This window comes from Melospiza melodia, chromosome 3 (genome assembly GCF_035770615.1).
Source record: "Melospiza melodia melodia isolate bMelMel2 chromosome 3, bMelMel2.pri, whole genome shotgun sequence".
NCBI lineage: Eukaryota > Metazoa > Chordata > Aves > Passeriformes > Passerellidae > Melospiza > Melospiza melodia.
In genome coordinates, this window is record NC_086196.1 from 66,883,755 (window position 1) to 66,906,103 (window position 22,349).

The 22,349-nt window shown below is 39.4% G+C and overlaps 1 protein-coding gene across 4 annotated transcripts in view; it reads right to left on the minus strand.

Annotated features, from left to right (window-relative positions):
* Positions 1–564: 564 nt before the first annotated feature.
* Positions 565–22,349, minus strand: part of MTA3 (metastasis associated 1 family member 3) — a 153,698-nt gene continuing 131,913 nt past the window's right edge. For 3 of the 4 annotated variants that reach the window (XM_063152093.1, XM_063152091.1, XM_063152094.1), the window contains one exon: positions 16,883–21,055. In XM_063152093.1, the coding sequence (XP_063008163.1) occupies positions 20,920–21,055 (136 nt within the window). In that variant the 3' untranslated portion in view covers positions 16,883–20,919. Of the gene's footprint in view, positions 651–16,882; positions 21,056–22,349 lie in introns of those variants that run through there. The other variant, XM_063152092.1, reaches the window with a different exon arrangement.

The following is a 22,349-nucleotide window of genomic DNA, read 5'->3' on the forward strand; positions in this document are numbered from 1 at the left end:
GAATTCTCTGGTCAGAATACATGAAGAGCAATTCAATGGAGCTTGAAATCTCTGTCTTATCATCTAAGAAAAGACAACCATGATTCCCATTATGCACTGTAGCAGAACTTTTTAATTAAATGTCTTATTATCAGTTCAAATACTGGCCTATGCAACGATTTCTATTTTTGAAAGAAAATAATAAATGCAAGTGAGATACTTGTGAAAACAATTTCTGTCAAAACCCAAAATTTTTCTACAAAATAGCAATATTGACTATGAAAAACCCCCACACTCAGACTATTTGGAGCAAATGGAAGTAAACACAAATAGCTACATTGGTTAGGGAAATTATTTACATATTTAACTTTGCCTTTGTGGTCCTCAACTATTCTATTTCTCTTGTCAAGGCTGGATTTCATGGCACCAGAACAGTGGCAGAGAAGAGCTGGGCTACAGCTTCCTCTGACACTGTGCAGGCAGAGTGAGTGACACAGTCACCTTTAAATAAATATTGCTGAGGAACCTTTGAAATATAGAAGCAAGATAAAGCAGGGAACTTTATTAAATGGAAGTTACCTTCTTTAGCCTCACACTTCTGCATGCAATTTCATTGATTTCTGTGGGATTGACTGCGTACATCTGGTTTGTAAGAACCTCTGGCAGATAACCTATGAATTGGAAAAAACCAAATTAGCTGTCTGAACTGCAGTTTTGCACTCAAAGCAAGTTATGTCTCTGCTTGCCATCTGCCATAATTATTATTGTTTCTTCTGAATGTTCATTGCATTTGAAATGTCTCTGAACAACATTGTTCTTACTAGTTATAAAATGATCCTTATAATGGGTTTACCAAATTGTTGATTCAAAGCTTTTTCATAAGTCAGCCACAGAAAACAACATGTTCCATAAATAATGCATTTTGCAGAGGAGTAGGGAGAAAAAGTAACTAGAAAAAAAAAAATTTCTTGCTTCTTTTACGTGACTTCCTCACCTCATTTCTCTCAACTCTATTGTCCATAGTTGATTCAAAACTATGACATTCCTATGCAAGAAGAAAATATCTGCTCAGTGTCAATTCTCATATCTTGAGTACTACAGTGAGTGAATTTTTGATGCCCAAGTTCCCAGAGTTCTGAGATTATATTAAAAATTAACAAACTTTTTGAGATAAATGGAGAGAGTGGAGAGGCTTGAGAATAAGCCTCACACATTTCCTCATGTTTCAGAGAGCTGAATGCTTTTTGAAAAAGAATTAATGATTTTTACTGACCCTGGAGGGCTTTTTCGAAGTGTAAGTCCATTCTGACAATTTTTTGTTGCAGGAGTTTGATTAGCAGTGCTTCACAAAAGAGCAGTCAGCTATTTAGGGTGGGTCTCTAATGCAGTTCAGAGCCCAGGTCTCATGGCATTACGTCCTGGAAAGGCACTTTTTCCATTCCAGACAAAGGAATGAAATTCTCTGCATTACAGAACATTCTGCTGAAGCAACAGCCTCTCCTTGACTGCCTTGTAATGGGCTTTGGAGGGTGATTTGTCTTGGGCCAGGACGCAGGGCAGGCATAAAGTGCTGCCCGCTTCCATTAGCAGCCCACGGGGTCTGGGAGAGCTGCCTTGGGCAGGAACAGCCAGGACAAAACTCTTCCAGTGATGGAAAGTGCATCAGATTTTAAAGGCTTTAGGAAGCAGGAGGCCAGGAAGGGCTCCCTGGGTACTGAAAACCCCCCTGTAAATCCTGCGTGTGTGCTGCAGCACACAAGGAGCCATCCCCCACCAGCTGCAGGGCTGGTTCCCCTGGGCACTGCCAGAGCCAGCACTGCAGCACCACAGCGGCCATCCTGAGAGACCCAGCTGAGCCACGCTCCTCCTCAGCAGCTCCCCTGGGCTCCTCAGGGCTCCCTGCTCCCACAGGTACTCCCAGCTGGAAGCCAGGGCCTGACAGAGTGCTGAGAATCCGCATTTCCGTCACCTTCCCTTTCCATTTGGGTGACCTGGCACACCCAACATGGATGGATGTGGCAGCCTGCGCCCAGGTTATCAGCTCTGAGTGCTCCCAGCTCCTCAGCATATGAAGAGTTCAGCAAGGCCCAGCTCTTACCAAACCCTGCCTTTCTTCCAGCAACAGATGCTTTCAATTTTTCCATGATCAATACCCTTAGATTGCACACCTGAAGCTAAGGTTGGTTATTTCAGGATACAGGAATTGATTTGCATAAATGTCTGCAGATACAAAAACACTGCATGATTTAGGTTGGAAGGGTCCTTAATGATGATCTAATTCCAGCCTTGCCTTCCCTGGGCAGGACACCTTTCACTGGCCCAGGTTGCTCAAGCCCCAAGGCTCCATCCAGGAGCCAGGGCAGCATGTACTTCTGAGAATCAACAGCATTTCACCAATAAAGCAGCTGTAACTATATCTCACAATAAAGTAAACTTCAAGTGGAAGGGGGCTTTATTTTTATTTATATGACTTTGAAGAATTAAAAAATTTAGAGATATCACAGGATAATTCAGGTTGAAAAGCACCTCAGACAAAAATATAACAACCAGCTCAGGGATTTAAATTTTTGTTTGCAACTGCAGTGAATATTTTTTAAAAAGTTTTATTTTTCCTAGTCTGTGTCTCTAAAATTTTTGCTTACTTTAAATAAGGTAGGAGACAGATATAGAAGCTTACAAAAAGTAATGCACAATGTGGGAGAGAAGCCATGGTGTGCAAGCCAGCACTTTGCTAGGACAAGCCATGTCTTGCTTGGCAAATTAACTGTGTTGAACAAAAGTTGTCTTTAAACAAGGCTCCTGGAATTTTGCAAAGAGATAATGCTGTGCTATCCAATTACAAATGGTCACATTGTCTACAAACATGGCCAACAAAAGGCATTAATTTTCCAAGGGGGAAATTAATGTCCAACTATGGCAGAACCATTCCCTTGCCTTCACTGTCACTACATGAAATAATTGATTTGGACAGATTCAAATGTGGTGTGGGGGAAGAAGATCCCCAACACAGAAGAGAGAAAATCTTTGCCTCAGACTAGCAGCAGTTACTCAGGCATCCACCTTACTGGTGGGAGACTGTTCCCAGGGGTTAAAATGGAAACATTTCTTGGTAATTACATTAAAAAGAAAATATTTGAAGCCAAGCTGATAATGTTTACTTTCAAAGTAATTAATGAATATTTGTTTTCAGGGACTTAAACTGTTTCTTAAGAGTGCTAAACAATTTTACTGTAACAAAAAATAGATGAAACAAGGAGATTGTTACCATAGTACAAAGATATTCACATAATTGTTACTTAATAAAAATTCTGCAAAAAAAAAGTGTGGATTGTTGTTGTATGCATTTAATACTACCATGGGTCTTTAAAGAAGGCTTTAAAAAGCAATTTTTGCAAAAACAAATTGCCTCAAGGACCTTGTAGTTTTAATGAACCAGCTTAATTATGTTCCTTTTATATCTAAAGATGGGGAGTGGATTAAATATTCAAGTATAAGAATCTAAACATATGAAATTAGGTGCTTCCATCCACTTTGAGATGTGCAGCATCTTCACAGACTGTTTATGACCAGACAAAATCACTGGATTAAAAACTTGGAAATGTAGAAAATTTGATGGGATTATTTCATTTAATATTTTTCTCTCTTAGTTTTTGTCTGTTTTTATGTTTTGACGCAAATAGCAATAAGAGATTATGAGATTCTACACATTGTGTGTGACAAGTTTGCTTCTAAGGAGCTTCTTGAGATCAAGATTGTAATCTCCTGAAAAAAAATAATTTGTGCCATAAAAATATCTAAACAGAATCTTAGTGTTTGGTGCAAGTTACTCTCATTAACAAAATTTTTTGTTTGAATTTTAAAACAAGATTTTTGCCATTTTCCTTTCTTTTCTCCCTGTAACTGGGTTTGGTTTTGGAAGCTGATTCTTTCATATTTGTGACACAGAAGTCTTCTGAAATCAAGAAATAGTTTGAGTTGGTTGCACACAACAGGGAAAATGGCTGAATACCTCCAGGAGAGCTTAGCCTAATCCCTCCTCTTTTCTTCCAATTCTCCCTTGCAAGGTGAAGGAATCAGAGAAGGAGATGCCAAGCAGCTTGACAATCACCATGTGTTGCACCCTTGAAGTTACACAGTCCCTACAGATCTAAAACAAGGACAGTTTCTTGCTGAAGGTGATTTCCAGAGTGCCTACTAATTAATTAATTTCTGTACTACCTCAGGTATTGACAATGAAAGAGTTTTTAAATTTTTTTTTCTGATGTGGGTTGTACATAGCCTATTAACATCTTTGTTTATTTCTTCTCAGACTTTTGTTGTAATATTTTCTAAAAATAATTAAATAAACTCCAAATTTAATTTTAAAATAGCAATCCAAATCACTTGCAGCAAATTCAATGGCAGTGACAAATGAAGCACACAGTCTTGAGCATAATTATCCAACTTTTTATACTCACCTTAATGTCTTTTTTTGCTACTGAGACGTCATTGAAAAATGTTCATTTAAACATGAAATTTAATGAATTATAAAATAAATATATATAAACCTAAGACACAAAGGTAAACAACCTCATGTCTGCTATGGTCTGGAAACGATGGATGAGAAAAATCAAAACTCAGAAAGGAGTCACCTACTTACAGGTAATAATTCTGAAGGCAGGACACTCAGATATTGGAGACTTCTTTTTTAAAAATCATTTAAAAACGTACTTTGTTTTAATTCAATAAGCTACTTCAAGGTAACTTGCTAGAATAGGAGTGTAATAAAATACAGCTCTAATAAAGCAAATAAACCCTGAGAAAAAGTTAAACCCAGGAGAAAAATTGCCATCACTATAATTAACTAGAAATACAGATCACAACCAAGATGGGAAAGTCTTTTAATGAATCCTTGGTCTGACCATCAGCTGATGAATAGGAAACAACATTGAAATAAAAAAAAGATGTATTGATTTACACCTACTCGGAGTCAGCTGTGGATCTGACATGATAGACAAGTCTGGTGGTGGAAAATTGAGTCAGAGCTCAGTGGTGACAAATATGCAGAGACAGGATAAGCAGCAAAACCCAGATTGATTGTACCTAGTCCATGATAAAAGACCTAAGGCTTGGATCAGTTAAAACTGGACCAGGACATTATCTACTGAAACATGGTAACCATTTAGTCCTGCCTCTTTTTTTAGATTTTGTTTATAAAAACATTCTTTTAAGTAGATGTATTCTTAGTAGAATATCACGAGTATGGCTACACTACTGTGGATTCTAGAGAAGCCCCATTCCCAAGTAATAGCCCAGAGTGAGTCACAAAATCAGAGAATATATTGAGTTGGAAGGGCTCCACAGGATCATGAAACACATCTCCTTGCCCTGCACAGCACCATCCCCAAGAATCACACCAGGTGAGTCCTTTCCATCTACTTGTCATTGACAAGTGCCTTATGGATATGAGGAAACACATGCTCCTGTTCCCCACTGAAATCTCTGGGAGTTTGGCCTTGATCAAAGGTTAGGAGCTGTGTAGGCAGGAAACAGTTTGGGGGAGAGTTTACCCATGAATAAATGACCCTCTGAACTCCAAAGAAAAGCAGACCAAAGCTGTGGGAGTGCTCTTGCACATCTTTCAGGTGATTATCTCCAGCAACTCTCTTCTGTTTTTCACATCCAGCCCAGAAATCACCCTTAATGCCTGAGGCACACTATTTTAAGGGTTCTATTGAATTAATAGATAAAAGATCACATGAGGAAAATATATCCTGGCATAAGGACAATTTCTAGTTCCCCTGCTGCCAACTGAAGCAATGCAAAGTTCAAGCAAAACAGTCACTGCATCACAGTGGCTTCTGCTGCAGGAACAACTCAACTGTTGATGCAAGAGGTACTGAATCATGGCTTTGAGTCCAAAATATTTAGCAGAATGGGCACTACAGTCAAATTACTTTCATATGCTGGCTTTTAAACTGTGGTAGTTCAGCAGAAGTATTCAGACAGTAAATATGCTCTCTGAAACAAACTACTTAAGTCATCCCAGACTACAGTTGTGCCTGATAAAGGAGAAGGATCTTAAAGCATGCACTAAAGATCTTTAGATAAGGCTGCTCTAGTCTGAAATGTCCTGATAAGTTTGCTGGCAGGGAAGTTGCTATAAGGCACAATTCCACTGAGTTACAGAATAGCTGATGGCAAAGCCTCTAAACAGAAAAATGAGCAATACATATATTTAAAGATGTTTGGCTGTCTATTTCTGTTTTCTGTTATCTCACTGATACGTAAGGTCATTACCCACAGAAATAACAGTTACAGACTAAAAAATGCATAGATCACAATAATGCCCAGACCCAAAGAGGAATATGATTAACAAAATCTAATCCAGTTGCTTCTGATAGCACAATATGCAATAGATCTTTATGGATAAAAATAGCAGTTAAAATTTTCCATAAAGGATGCTCTTCAACATAACCACAACCAAATATTAGTCTGCTTCTCATTTGGTCCTAATTTCCCTGTTCAGAATAATTTTCTAAACCCTCTCTGTTAAACTAAGCAATTCTCCTGAAACTGGCTGTTTCATTTTTATAAGATAAGATTTTTTTTTAAGTATTCCTGGGAGCTCTTTACAGGAGTTATTTATAAGGTGAGGAAATGGGAACATGCAGGTGTGTGGCCTTCAGACTCAGAAAAGAGGTATTCACTTATGAACAAAAGGAAATAGTTGAAGATTTGAGATCCCTGGCTTTGCAAAGAAAATAATAAATAAAACACCACCCAAAAATGCAGATAATCCTCTTGTTCAGTCTGACATTCCATCTTCTTTCACGAGATGTCAAACAATAATGAACATCTGGTAAGATGGGAACTCACTGAGCTCATCCTACTCATTGCCTTGAGTAGGATGGTACTTAGATGTGCTGTTCCACTAGCACACAGACAGGTGACTGGCTCAGGGAATGGGACCAGTTGCTGCTTTTCCCCCAGAATGAAATGACAGGAAAACAGCTACATTTTGAGAGAATTATACTGTACCTCTCAGGACACCTGTTCCAAAGCTGTTCCAGTTGTTGGGTAGGAACTCGGCGTGCTGGTGTTCAGACTTCACTGGCATCAGGCCAGCAGCTCTCCTCTTCATTCATGTTTTAAAATGTGAATGGTTAATTCTTCAACACTGAGACTGTGACAAACACAGCCCCTTTCAGACTGTGAGCTCTGTGGTGTAACTCCAGCTGGCCTCAGGCTGCAGCTCATGCTGGCTCCTCAGGTGCCCCTTTCTCATCCCCTGTGACATGACTGCCCAAGCTGCTTCACCCATCCATTTGATTCCATTTTTTTAAAGCAACTCAAGGAGGGAATAGGGCTCAAAGCATGTTTGTAGTAAACTTATCAGCCTTCAAGTATTACAAAACTACTGCTGAAGAAGAAAGGACTTAAGCCAAATCAAAGTGCTTTTAAACCATGTTGTTTAAGAAAAAAAGAACAGGTATCTCTGCTTGCAAATACTCCATTCAACAATCCTATTCAAAATTACAATTTTGATGAAAAGGCAGAATGGCAAGCATCTTGAACCAGTATTAAATGATAACTCCAAATCCTCTGTGAGATAGTGAGACCCTGCATGGACAGTAAAGCACTAATGGGAAGCAGTTCTTTTCCATGCTAAAAGCTTCAAAAGCTGGCTCTGCAAGGAGCATTAAAACACCTGAACTAAACTTTCCAGAAATTACACAAAGAAATGGAGAAACACTGAAGCAGAGCTTTCTAAGAGACAGCACCACCAAATTCTCTGTGTTGTGTGGTTCAGGTGAGCAAACCAATTCCAGCAGTGCTAGAACCACATGCTTCATTCTTAGCTTGGTGGTACTTCCCATACTGCATACCAGAGAGCAACGACTCCACCTGAACTTTGATAAGATTGGAATGGGAATCATGCCTTAGAGGAGACTGTAAGCCTTTTGATTTGTTGGGGGGCAGGAGGGGAGAGGAAGGTTGAATAATTTCACAGTCTTTATTAATCAATTTACTGCTGCTCTCTTCAACGCAGTCCCCCTTAAGGGAAAATAAGCAGTTCCCGTCCCTTTTCAGGAGCCTGACAAAGTACACATTTGTGTGTGCTTTTGTAATCAATTTAAAAATTCAGATCAGACACAACATCTGGTTTGTGGCAAGATTTCCCTTTCCAAAAGAAAAACTGAATTAGTCTATTATGAATCATTCAACAATATTGATATTACAATCTGAACAGAAATAAATGTCATAAAACTACCCAACAGTAAATACTAATGACAGTAGGGGAATCTAACTTTAAATTTTTTTTATCATTATTTTCATGAATGTTTGGAATTCTCAATTTCCTGCCATATCACTTGAACATACACTGAGGCACTCCTTTCTTCCTCTCACTTTATTTTCCATTTGGCATTTCACTCTAGGAATGCAACAAATGGCCAGAAAGGGAAAACTCCCTCTGCCTTAAGAGTTGCCCAACACTTCAGTGTCTTAGCATAATTCAAAGAAAAATTGTTCTGGGTGGAGGAAGTAATCCCACCAGAAGATCCTCCCAAAACCAGAGTTTACTAATGTGTTCCCTACATTGTAGGGTTCACAACTCTCTCACACACAAGATGACGAGCAGTTCAACCCCAGTGTGCAGTGGGGTGACTAGAGTGACAGTAATGCAGCTGTTATCACTTATTTTACGAACCATTTATTCTGAGAATTCATTTGATGTGTGCCTTTGGTGAAAATTTGTAGTCTGTGCTGCACTAGAGACCCTATGTCTGGGTTGCAAGTCAGCAAATGAGAGGTCAAGTTCAAAAGCTTCATCCAGATACAGCTATTAAGCTTTAAAAATTGAAGCTATTGATCTGAATTATTTCAGTTTAGAGACAGGTCTCATAGAAACGTTATAGGAGCAAGGAGCTCTAAATTTGCCAGAGTACAGCTGGCTAGGGATGTCTATTCCCAGAGACTTGTTTCAACTGAGAAAGAGAAATGCGCCAAATTAGTTTTTTTTCTTGTCTTAGTCTTAACAAGAAAACTTGATTCTTTGGGTACAGTTCTACTAACTTTGGCTTTCATTTCTGAGATTAAAACAATACTAGCTTGCATGCCTAAGCAGCCTTTTATTTTCACAAAATAATGGCAGCAAAAAAAAAACAGTAGATGCTCAAGTAGATGCTCCAAGTTTTAAAAATCTTGGTAACATTCCCTTCTTTTGCCTCTCACTTCCCAAAAAAATATTTCACTTGATGCACAAATCATAAGCTTTTTAAAGAAAAATCTAACAGTAGGTTTTGGTCTCCTCTGATTTTAAAACTAGTCAGAAGCCAGAAGAACTCATGAGAGCCAGAGTTCTTTCCCTTACCACAGGAACTCCTGCAGCAAGGGCAGAGCTGTGCCTGGTGATGGAGCAATGACTGATGGGTGAGTAATGCTCCTCCAGCAGCAGCTCCTAATCTTGTTATATGGGGGAATGTGAGGTGATTAGAACACGAGCACAAGTTGCTGTCAGAGGCACCTCCCAGTACAGGTGCAAACCAAATGTATTGCGAAGAGCAGAATTAATTTCCTTAGCAATGGCAGTGGCAGCTGGGCTGCTCCCAAAACTCACCATGGGCACAGGCTGCACCAAGCAATGCTAGCAGGAGAGACTGAAGCACGCTGAACTTTTCATAAATGCACTCACTCTGATCCAGGCATGCAGGAAAGATTCATCTCTGCCTGTATTCAAAGCCTGATAGATCTAGAGAATATCTGCCAAGATCTACTTAGCTGGAAGCCAGGGGTTTGGTGGAGCAGGCAGTATCAGCTTTCAGCAGCGTGCAGGACCCTGCATTTATATTTGCATGACTATACAAATGTGTGTTAGTATTTAGAAAAAAAACAGTTGTTGTCTGGGGTTTTTTATTTTTAACCTGCTTGCCAATAAATAAACTTATTTTTGTGCATTTCATTTCTTGCATTTATTTTAAGTGCAAGCAAGTGATTAAGTGAAGCACAAATTAAAAGGCAGAGTGGACTCCCAAGAATGTCACTTGAAGCTTGATTTACTGAAAGTTAGCAGGATGTAAGCTCTGATGTGCTTTTCTTCCTCTTGACATTGAAAATATGCCAGCACTTCCACTCCTAAGTGCCATAATGATCTGGCCTTAAATTTACTTTTAAAATTCTTTTTATCATGCACACTAGATGGTGCTCAAGTTAAAAAATGAATGGCAACTTCAATAGACTTTCCATTAGATTAGCAAAATACATTAACATACTTATATCCAGAAATCAGGGAAAACTGACTACTCACCTAAGCCTCTTCCTGATTGCTGATCATTTTACTAAAACTGCCTTTTTGCTGACTCCGTTCACAATCACTCCTGATTTTTAGTTGCATATTTATGGAATTTTTGCTGTGATTTATAGCATCCTGCCTTGGTGAGGGTAGAATGAATTACCTGAATATGTGTACACAGTTCCAAATGCCATGGAAATGCACTTCACCAGCCATCAGAAACTCAGTCTCTGTGTTCATGACAATACTGAGTTTGTGGAAACATTTGAAAACAGAACTATTTCTCTCTCAGTGATCATATTAGATTAACCTATTAGTTTGTGGAAAATTTATCATACTTCTTGACATTTCAAGCAAACTGTACCAAGTGTACCAAGTCACTGACCTTTATCCCAACCACAGTCTGAGTTTTGAGAAAATCAGGCTCTTTTCAAGTAATGCAGAGAGAAGGGACTCAGCAATTCAGAGTCTGACACTATTCAATAGGTATCCAGTCCTGATAGACCCTCCTGAACTGGCAATGTTGGAACAAAGTGGTCACAGACACAGGTGAGAATGCAAAACTGGTGAGGAGCAGACACTGACAGCAATGCTGAACTTGCCACAGGCATGCAGGCAATGAATTAATCTGAAATGTACAGATGCTTGAATCTGGATTATGACATTGCATTGATTAATTGGAGATATTTTCTACTTTTTCAATACCTTAATAGCTCTTCATGGAATATTATTTATTTCTGCAGGGTTGATAATTCCTTGGGCAAACCCAGAGGCTGACTTGGGCTGCAGACAGATGGCCACTTGCAGATCTGGCTGTGCAGCTGCAGATGCTCCTGGACCTAAGCTATTTTTCTTCCGTGGCCATCAGAGGTTTTCCCTACTTCCCTCTCTCATTGGCAGTGGATTTACTTGAATCCTTGTTCTCTCATTTCAGAACCACAGAGTTAAGCCTAATTTTCAATCTAACTTTGAAGCAAACAGCAGTCCATCTATTCTCTCTGCTGAGAGAGGGCAGGGACTTTCAGCAGCGAATTAGTAGCAAGCAGCTGTTTCAGGCTGACATCTCCAGCCAGCATGGCAGTTTGCAAAGTGAACACCAAGCCCAGAAACACCAGCTGGGCTAAAAGGCTTAGCCCAGACCAGATAGCAGCTCCACTTTTGGAAAAATCATGACAAATTATTTCAGAATTGCATATCAGTTGTCTAGGAGAAAAGGACATAAGAAGCAAAACTAATTGAATTTTACAGTACTTCTCAAATCCCCCTAAATATTTGATCACAAAACCCAAAAGTGATCTTGGTTCCTTTTATCCGACACCTGCTGCTCTGTCACAGATCAACATTACAAAACAAATGGCTCCAATCTGCTGGAAATAACAAAAGGTAAGAGAGTGTCAAGTGCTGTTTGCACAAAGAGGACTGTGCAATAAAGAAGTTCATAAAATCATGAGCAAAGTTCACCTTTATCCTCTACAAATAACATTTCAACTTCCCTGTGTGTATATAATGAAAAAAGCAATGTTTCATCACATACAACCACCCTGTATTTACAGTATATTTGCCCATCATTTTTTGCCATGAAAGGAAAAGCATTTAACAAATTGTGAACAGAAATCACCATGGATTTAAATGTGGGGAGACCATTAGGAACTAGAAACCCTCACCCAGCCCTTTATTCAGAGAAAAGAATGCATCTTTTTCTTCCTCACATCAGATTACAACACACATCCTCTGTAGGAACCAGTGACACCCACTGCTGCAGCTGTCTAAATACAGACCCTGTATACACTACCAGCTCCTGAATAGTCTTTTTTTTTTTCACCCCAGACATTGCCATGAGACTATAAATCTAAAAAGCATTTTTAAATAATTACAGGAGGATATTAGCCCTAACCTAAAGAGCTTACAGCTTAGCCTACAATCCTTCTTCAGGATTCTTTATTGCCGTCCAGGGGATTTGCACAGATGCAGCAGTTTGACCAGAAGGCCATTTCTAGAAGTCTACATGATTTCACAGAGATTAATTCTACAGTTCCTATGGTGAGCATGGGGTTGCACCAGAACATCCCCAGGCAGAATAAACTCATCTGCTCAGGAAACCATTTCTGTGACTATGCAACTCTGAGATATTATCACCCTATCACCACATCTGAGCATGCAGAGAACTGAATGGATAAGGAGGAGTTGTTTTTCTATAATCGCTCTGATTCTCTTTCAGGCACAACAGAGAATTAATTGCAAAGTAATGCCCCTTCTCTCATTGAGGATTTTAGCAATAAGAAAACAGAGAGTTGGAGTACACTGCAGCAGACAGTGCTTTCCTGGGTTATTTAGGCTGAGTGTCTGCCTTTGGTTATGTGCACCAGTGAGTTTAGGCACTGGATTTTGAACAGTACACGTAGGTTGGCCCAGATGGGCAGAAGGCTGAAATCAAATCAGCAAAATGAAAAGAGCTAGTGAATCAGATTTTCTCAAATTAACTGCTATTTAAAAATAATAAGCAACTGCAATTGATTCTCGTTAGTGCATCAAGGGAAGATGGAGAAAATCCAGAGCTAGGCAGTCACTTCATTTATATTCTTCTATTGAAATCTTGCACATTTAATCCATATGAGCAGTAAACAGAAGAAAGCTACTCAGCATTTAAGCAGTCAGTGTAATTACAGGCTGCCAAGGAATGTGCAATAGGTGCAGTTGAGCCAAACCCTAGAGCAGAACTCCTCTAAAAAAAAGCCAGACATCTTGAGATTGCAAGTCTGAAGCAGCCCCCATTTTTGGAAGGGGAAAATACAAAACTACTAGATCCAAATAGCCAAGAAACTGAGCAGGTTTAAAATATTTATCCGGATTTGAGTTCTGACTATTTGGCCAGTACACTGTCCAGGCTTATTGAGCTATAAACCCACATCATATGTTTGCTGCCTTCACCCCAATAGGCATAAATACTTTATTTTGAAGACTGTGTAATTTAAAATAAAGTCTGATTACCAGTAAATTAAAGACCAACAGAAAGAACGGTGAAAAGGAAAGCATAATGGAAAAAAAAAATGGCCTTAAATTGAAAAATGAAGGGGTGAGGGAGCAAAAATTTCTAGATGTTAATAGCATCTTGATTATAACCCTCCTTGACATCATTCTGAAACACGAGTTAAAATCCATAGAGATTAGGGTTCAACAAAGCAAAGAAAACATAATATGGCAGCTTAGGGCACCTGAGCATCGATGAAGCAACTTAGAAGGGGAGTGGATCCAAATATACCATTGGGATCCAAATATACCATTAAATAAGAGGGCTGGCAGTGTATTCCAGTTATGCAGCAGTGGAATGGGAGCATCTCCAGAGGGCTCAGCCTCTCTGAACCATTTGTTATACTCCAAGGAGCAGCAGTGCCCTGGAGCTTTCTTTAGCCACACAGTAAGACACTCTCCTTCTATGTGTGCCAGCAGCACCAGCCTGCCAGGCTGTCCCCACACTTAGAACTCCAGAGCAAGAATCAGAGTGGTCTGTAGTGCCCAGGACAGCCTGTGTGCAGAGGGACACCCAGCAGTGATCCAGCCTTTCCTTCTCGCAGGCACTCAGCAGCAACTGAGCCAAACACCTGGGAAGGGGAGCATCATCAGGCTTTCCTTTCCTCTGAACACTTACAAGAAAAAGGAAAGCAAGCAGAGACCATAAAAAAAGGAGAAAATACTTAACCATGCCTGAACTGTTCAGGTACAAATGGCAGGATGGAGCCTGGGCTGCTTGGAAAAGCCAATTAATCAATACTGGACTTACTGCCACTAATACAGAAAATAAACAATGTGGCAGGGTTATCCAACCACTGGGATTGAGTCAGGCTCCTGCAAGCAGACTGGGCAACACAACTACCTTACTATAGAACAAATGCATATCCTAAGGATCAAAGGCATTCAGTGTAACTTTTCTTAGATTCATTGCCTGATAAAAAGATTAAAATTCCAATGGAAATCATGACTGAAGGAAAGTAAAGAAATATAGAGCCTTTCATCAATGTTATAGTCTTTAAATTTTCATTGCATCTGCCCCAGTAACTTATCTTATTGAAAAGTTTAAGTATGAGAAGTTCATTTTGCCGGAGTGATGAGTGGGCAGAGCAGACAGCACAATGGAGGAGTTTGATGAGTACAGCAAAAGCAAGTGCAGTGTCCAGAGAGCAGTACCAGAAAGGACACTTCGAAAGGATGATCCTTCTGTCATGAACAGTTGTACCCATGTAACAAAAGAAAATCACATTCAGTGTCCTAGTCTCCTATATCCCGCTAGTTTAATGTTGTATACTCTTTGCTTACTTCTTAGCTTCCCACAAATGCCTGTGATTTTTTTTTTTTTTGCTATTATTATACAAAATGGATTTTTATGTGCCTAAGCAAAATAAACTAGGGAAAGAGCCACTTTTAACCCAAAAGTGATATGAACTGCCTCCTCCACACTAATAAAACTATTGATCCAGATTACTGAGGAGAAAAACTCCAAAGCAATAATATAGCTAGCCAGCAGGGGAAAAAATCCCTAAAAATAAATCAGAGTTGCCATGTTCCTCCAGACTCACTGGGACTTAGTTTTGGTGAGGAAATTCTGCAGTCATGAACTGACAACTAGGTAAGGAAGAGAATCAGCTCAAAATCTGGCTCTAAACCTTTTCTTCCAATTATATTACCCAAAGCAGTACAGATCAAGATTTATTTCCTGAAGGTGATTCTCTTCCTTAAAAAACTCCATTAAGCCATTTAAAAACAAATGTAGTTTGAATATCAGTGCCAATTTTAATGCTTAAGGAGCATCCCAGCTATACAAAGTGGACTTTGATTTGAGTGTATCTTATATATTATTGGCCACAGACCGTTCTTTGGCCTGGCATCTAGGTTTCATCAACATTTAAATGAGTAATAATTAGTTTTAATTTCCATAAAGATCCCTCTGCTTAGCTTATAAGGAGCACACTTTAGTGTGTACAGAAATAATGTATATTTGAAGAACCTTTGGTCTTGCCACAGGGGTAACGAGTGTCTGTAATACAACAGGGCCCTAAATCTCATGCAGGATTTTTATGCTACTTTGGTAACACTCATGCATCAACTACTTTCCTTGTTTTGTAAAGCAACCATGATTGCATCTGAAACAATGGAAAAGTGTCACCATGCCAGACCAGTCTCACAGAAGGCTTTTTGTATTTACAGTGGTTTACAAAAGTTCTGCATATACCATGGACCAAACCAAAACTCAGCTCTTAGCAAAATGTCTTCTCCAATAATTTCTGCTTTCAAGTAAACAGCAGAGCCATGGATTTTTTGTTTGTTTTTTTGGGTTTTGTTTGGTTGGTTGGTTGGTCTTTATTGCAGGAGTGGTTTTTAAGATATATTTTTTCTTTTTTTCTGACTGCTCATGCAAAGGAAAGAAAAAATGCTTTATGTCCTTTCATTGCTGAGGCTTTATATGTGTGATCAATACCTTCACAGTGAACCAAAGAACTGGGAGACTAAAGTTATCCCTTAGGTACCTATTTCAACTAGACATGGGAAAGGCTGTACAGCCATACTTTGAAAGCAATGAGTCCCTTGGACCTCCTCCTATTTTACTGAGATTCCTTGTGAGCCTGTCCAAGCCTGCTTGAAGAGATTCCCAGTTCCTCAGCTCTGCCAGCAAAGGACTGCTTCCAGAGATTATCCCCTCCCTGATACCAATGCTCCACACCCAGAAGGACTAGTGAATACAACTCATCTTGCCTATTAAATCCAAACACCACAGAAGAACTTGAGCTCTTCTACTTGGATCTACACAGGCATCTCTTTGGGGGAGATGGTGGAGGGAAGGGAAGGAGAAAAAGGTAATCCATTCTAAAACAAACATTTGAAACAGTATTTAGCCTGTGGACTAAACATCCTGCAATCCCCAGGACAGACTGGGGAATTAGGGGATGGAAACAGTTGACTTGAACAAACCTGTGAAGCAGCAGTCCTTACCTCTGTTCAGAAGACCTTTACAAGATTCTCCTCTGGAAAAAAAAATCCAATTAATTTGCAGAAATTAGCTTAGATGTCATTAAAGAAGAGGACTCAGATAATGTTCCATATTTACATAGAAGCCACAAATTCCAGGTGCTACCCAATGAAGATACAAAGTTTTTTGATGCTAATACCAACCTGAGAAGTTTAGATGGGCCAGTTCACTGGAGACTGCAATGCACTGTAGCTTCTAATATTGCTTTTGTGGGCTATGAGTCATCTTGCCTAGATTTCAGTTCAATCCTAAGCAGCCTTCTGGTGCTCCAGTGTAAGGACCAATACCTCATGTCTCACTTTCCCCAAATTCTGAGTCTTCTCATCCCCTCGTTACCTACTTGTGTTTTAAAATCTCATGTAGTTCACCAATCTTCAGTCTTTTGACTATTCAATAGTCTACTCTAAAACACCAATGTAGAAATTTTGTTTCCTGCAAAAAGGGCCAAGAGTCACAGAGTTTGTACACAAAGACACTTTAATGCAAATCAAATAGTACTGTTTCATTCTAAGGTGCTCCACATTCTCAAACACCCAACACTGAGCTTCCCAGTTTTACCATTCCATTGAGAAATTCACTATTAGTCTAAAGAGCAGAAATTTTAAAAGACAACTCTTTAATTTTTACTTTTTTTTATTTAATCAATACAGTTTTTCAATACCAACTGTTAAATCTTTATGAGCAACAGGAGCATATTCTGCAAATTTGTTGATCACTATATAGTACAACCTCAAAACTCTTATCCAAAACCCATGTATTCCAAAATTAGGTTTCCTCCCTCAACATGCAACATTTGAATAAAAAAGTCCTGACTTACTCCAAAAAAATCCACTATGCAGTTATATAAACTCAGATCTTTTGACAACTCCTCTGGCTTATGACGACACAGGTTTACATAAAGAAGCTTCAAAGGAAAATGAAAAATGAATATTATTTTGCTGAAATTTCCAAAGGATTCTAACAATTCCATAGCAGTACACATACATAAAGACACTGTGTCCAGTAATATAGTATTTCTGAAGGACTATAATTGTTCTCTGCAAAAGGTTGTGGCGTGTTATACTGTAACTATATCAGAAACTACTGTGCAGCCATTCCATTTTATTTAAGCCTTCATAATTAGGAAAGTATCTCTGTTGAAATTATATTTATTAAAAAAAATAAATCTTACTTTAGATTACTAAAAAAAGTGCACATTATGTAAGTGCAGGCTCCATTTCACCATTTCTACTCCTTGTTTGTTCTACATTTTACTTCCAATTCCCAGTTTTTCATAATATGCTGCAAGGCTTGGACTGCAGAAACAAAGGCTATATTTACCTTTAATCAAAATACCAGTTTTAAAGATGTTTTCATATGACCAGCACATTTCAGGCAATCTCAAGTATTTCAAAACATTCTTTACCATCCTACAGAATCAAATCTCCACCACTAAGTCGGGGCCTTTAAAAAATAATCTGAAAAGAGTACACACAGTACTTCAAGAAAGCAGAGCAGCTATAAAGTTGAAAATGGCAACATAGACATTTTAAACAGTAAAAAAATCCTCCTACATTCTGCATGAGGCCTCTGGACACAAAGACATTGTGCATTTCACATGTTTTTTTAGCCCCATATTTGTAAGTAGAGAGGCAAATTTTCAGAAGGATTTCTTATTTAGCTAACAGAAAAAGAAATCATATTGTAAATGCAGTGCTGTTGCTGCCTTGATTCTCTCATATCATGACAAGTACCAAACTTCTTGTCCTTATACTCAGTGTTGTTGTTGATGACTGATATATGTTGGCTGGTTTTAAAATAAGTAACTTGGGAAGATTGATAAAGAAGTACAGAGCTCCGATTTTTTGTGGATATACTGTTTCAGTTTACAGAGGAATGTGTCATCTTCGCTCACAGCCAGTGAAAAATATTTTAACTCAACAGAAAGCATGGAATTGCATGATATTGTGATGAGGAGTTTCACAATTCCTACAAAAATTTAAATCATTATGCCCAAACCCAGCAGGAGGAACACAATTTGAGCACATCTTCCATCTACACTCTCAGTCAAAATTCACGGGTAAATCCTGCATCCATCTCTGGAGAACATCTTGAGGGACAGATGAGGAGAGAGCAGGTAAAAGCTAAGGTGCAATGCCTGGTGTGCCGTTTCTCTGTGCACTGTGGGCAGTGTAGGAGAGAGGATGTCCCTCTGCAGCTGCATGCAGAACTGCTGAAGGACAGAGCAGAAGTTGTTCCAGCCATCAGTCTCCTCCAGGCCTTACCCACCCCAAGGCTGGGCTGTTGTGGCCTGGGGAATGGCTCTGCTGGGCAGAGGTGGAAGATTATTTCCAGTGTATCCAGAGGAAGCACCTCAGCTTAGAGCTGCAAAGGATTCTTCCTTACCTTGGCTATTTGATGCAAAAGATAATGGTACCAGGCAGCTGGCTGCTGACAGCTAGCTGTGTTACCAGGCACTCTCTCCTCAGAGGGAAAGAACAAAAAATGACTCCACATCAGACTATTACAGATACTAATACTTTTTGTCAAAAGCAGGAACACACAGATTCTACAAAATACTGTCTAGACACTGGAGCACACTGACTAAAAGAAATCATTTGAGTACAGGCTTAATAAGGCAGGGTAAAAAAATCTACCACCTTACAGCTAACAACACTTGGAAAATGAGTCTGCTGTGTGTGATTTCAGTGATGTCTGAGGGAGACAAAGCTCGTTATGTTCATGTTTTTCATACTTTCAGTCAAACAGATTGCTGAATAATCATGTTCTCTTTATTCTAATGGGTGAGGAAGCTATTATACAGAAGGTGTTTCCATATGTTGCAGTTAATAAAGGCAATTCTTACTAATAAGAGTAGGTTGTCTCCATTCAGCTATCTGGTAAAAAGCCCTCCTGTTTAGAGGAAAATGCAGATCCGGTGCCTAGAAGACTTCTAGAGCTGCACATTTCAATGGCTACTGGAAAGTACTGTAGGTAGATGAATCCCAGGTCTTCTCCAACTGAATCTGAATCAATGACATTCGCTAAAATGTTCAGGGCACTAGGAGCAAGCACTCCATGTCATCAACTTCTCCTGGTATCCATCCTTTTCTTGCTGGTGAAGGACAGTGGACAAGACCTGTATCCATCATTATGGAAAATCATCAGCAAGTCCCTTCAAGAGGTCAGAGTGCTTTCTTCTTTGAGGAAGCATCTGGGTCACTGTCTTAGGAGCTCAAAAAATCCTACATGGAGAGTATGGCTAGTTTTAGGCTGAGATCACAGATGCTCTTTCAGACTGAAACAATAAAATGCATGGGGGGAAATAATTTTTGGGCGAACACCCAGAAGCATGAGATGTCACTTACATCCTTGTCTTTCTAACCACAAAGCTGGGTGCATGCCCACAACTGGATGAAAACCTCACATCTGTACTATGCTGTTGGAGCTATCTGGTAAAGAGAGAGAAAAAAAAAAGTCTTGAAGCTCATCTCAGTTTGCTATGATGTGTTCAGTGTCTCACCACATCTTTAAAGCCATATGGAATCCAATCCTGTTGAAGGACAACTTGCCTCAGATGATTGATATATCCCTAGGTTCACACAGCCGTGCTCCACACTGGATTTCTCTGGATTTTAAAGTAGGGCAGAGATTGTTCACCTGTAAGTACCTGAGTAGAAATAAAAGACCTGCCTCTGTTGCCATTCCCACCTTCAGGGAGACTGACAGTTTCCTACAAGAAGTTACAAAAGGCACATCATCTCTCCATGGTAAGTATCCACCTGTAGCCTTACATTTATGAATTCAAAGCATTCTGCAAGACCTCTTTATCCAGACATATAAAAATGTAGAAATTATTTTGTGGAGAGACATTACTAATAGGAAATAAACTGTTTCTTCATGTCTTCTGGGAATGGTGTTCTGCTGGTTTTCACTATTCAGAATAGGCTTCAAGAAATGCAAAAAATACCCAAAGAAATAGGCAGATGTTTTCAAATACAGAGACAATGGGACCAGTTCCTACACATGCACCTAGTCTGGCTGGATATTTACTGTCACACATCATACTTTTCAGGATTTAAACACAGCTAATATGGCCAACATTTTCAAAATTGGACACTAATGATGGACATTTCCTAATTCAGTCTAAGTTTCAGAACTGCTGAACAATACCTTGTCCTTGTGGACATTCAGTATAGAAAATCAAACCCAAGGTGACTCAAGCCAATACTGAAAAATAAGAACACTCCAAGTTTGCAGTTCTGTTTGAAAATGCAACACCTCAAGGCTAAATCCCATTTTAAAGACACTGCAATGATTTTGAAAGCTGCATATTTTTTGTTGAGCGACAAGAAGGCATAGACAAATGTGATGGGTGGACTCTGCATTCATTCAGTGGGAGCAGTGCAAACTGCCCCTCCCTGACCAGCCAACACCGTTGTCTGGGAACAGAGGGAATCCAGGATAGGCCTGTACAGTGAACCAGAAGTAGCCCTGGCAGAGATGAGGGAAAACAAGGGCTGCTGTTGGATCCTGCCCAGAACACAGAACCCGGCCACAATATGTCCACACAACATTTCTGTCACAGAGATGTGGGAAGTCCTGTTACGTCTGGATTCACAATTAGACATGATTTTGACATTATTATGGTGCTGATGCTGTTATATCTTCAGTGTATGATGGGTCCTGGCTCTGTTGGGGCCTGCCTATAGTTCATGAGAGACTTTGTCTTTGCAAGGATCGGAGAACAAGGTGTTCTGGAAGCTCTTTTCAGCTGTGACCTGGTGAACTTCTTACGGATTTTTCTGTAAGGAGGGAAGGAGGAAAGGAGGGGAGGAAGAGAGAGACAACAGAAGAGATAAATCTCAGTCTTTAACAGAAGACTGCACAAGAGCCAATAACAAACATAACAAATACTCTTACCAGAGCAGGGAGGCTAGTTCATGGAAAAAGAGACTTGCAGTCAACAAGAGTCAGCCCTGTCCAGCAACTGATGATTCAGACTTGTCTGATAATGGTTCATCAAAAAGTGAATTGGTGTCAGATAATACTTGAATAATAATATTTGATTACATGAAATCTTGGGCCAGAATGCCAGGTAGTGAATCCTCACATGTGATATCGGTAGTGGAATGAAGGACCACAGGAGAAAGGACTGTGTTAGCACCCAATGACCATGCTATCTCTGTAAAGGTGGGAGCAATTGTTGTTATTTACACTGTACCTCTTCCACAGATAACACATGACCCACAGCTCTGGGCATTTTTACTAGGGCCATTCAGGGGCAGTAAATTCATTTTCACCTTTGACTTTCAGCTGATAAATGAAACATATTAACTCCAGGTGGCCATGTTGTTTGTATTGTAATCCTAACTATCCAAGGATAGTTAATTTTGAGGCATAAATACTTGTTATGTTTCAACTCCTCTGTCTCTTTACTAGTATAAGTCAATAACCACAATGCTGAGGGTATCCAGAGTATGGTATCAGAAAAGGCACACACAGAGTATGCCAAGAACCATCTTCAGTGGCAGAGACCTGAACATTAGATGCTGCTGGAAAATGACCTATTTTCTGAATTTACTGAAGAATCCCAGCCTTTGTTTTGGTAGTTTTACAAATTATAGGGATTTTGAGCTTATGGAAATGAATTAAAGCAAACTGAGGCCTCTAATACTTAATGAGACCAGGCTTTCTAATTCAAACTTTTTGACTTGAAAATGTGACCTACAAACTACAGGGTGATGAGGTGCCTACCTGTATCAAGGTTCTGAGATGGTAACTCAAGGAGTGGTTTTTCCCTTTCATCTAAGTGGGCTGTTACCTCTGAAACTGAAAAATGGTGGCACATGACATTGAAAATACATGATCAGCTGTAAATAAATTCTATTGAATTCTAAAATAGCGATTGGTATATTAAATTTCAAACATTAGTTTGCTACTAGTTAGTTACAGCTTGAGTGGTCCCCAGGGATGTGAGCTTCCATGTTAACTGGTCCACAGAAGAGCACATAAGGGGGAGAAAAACCAAACATGCAAAAAGCAGAAGAATATACTCTGCTATTAGAAGTTAAAGGGAGCCTGAAAAATACATCTGTT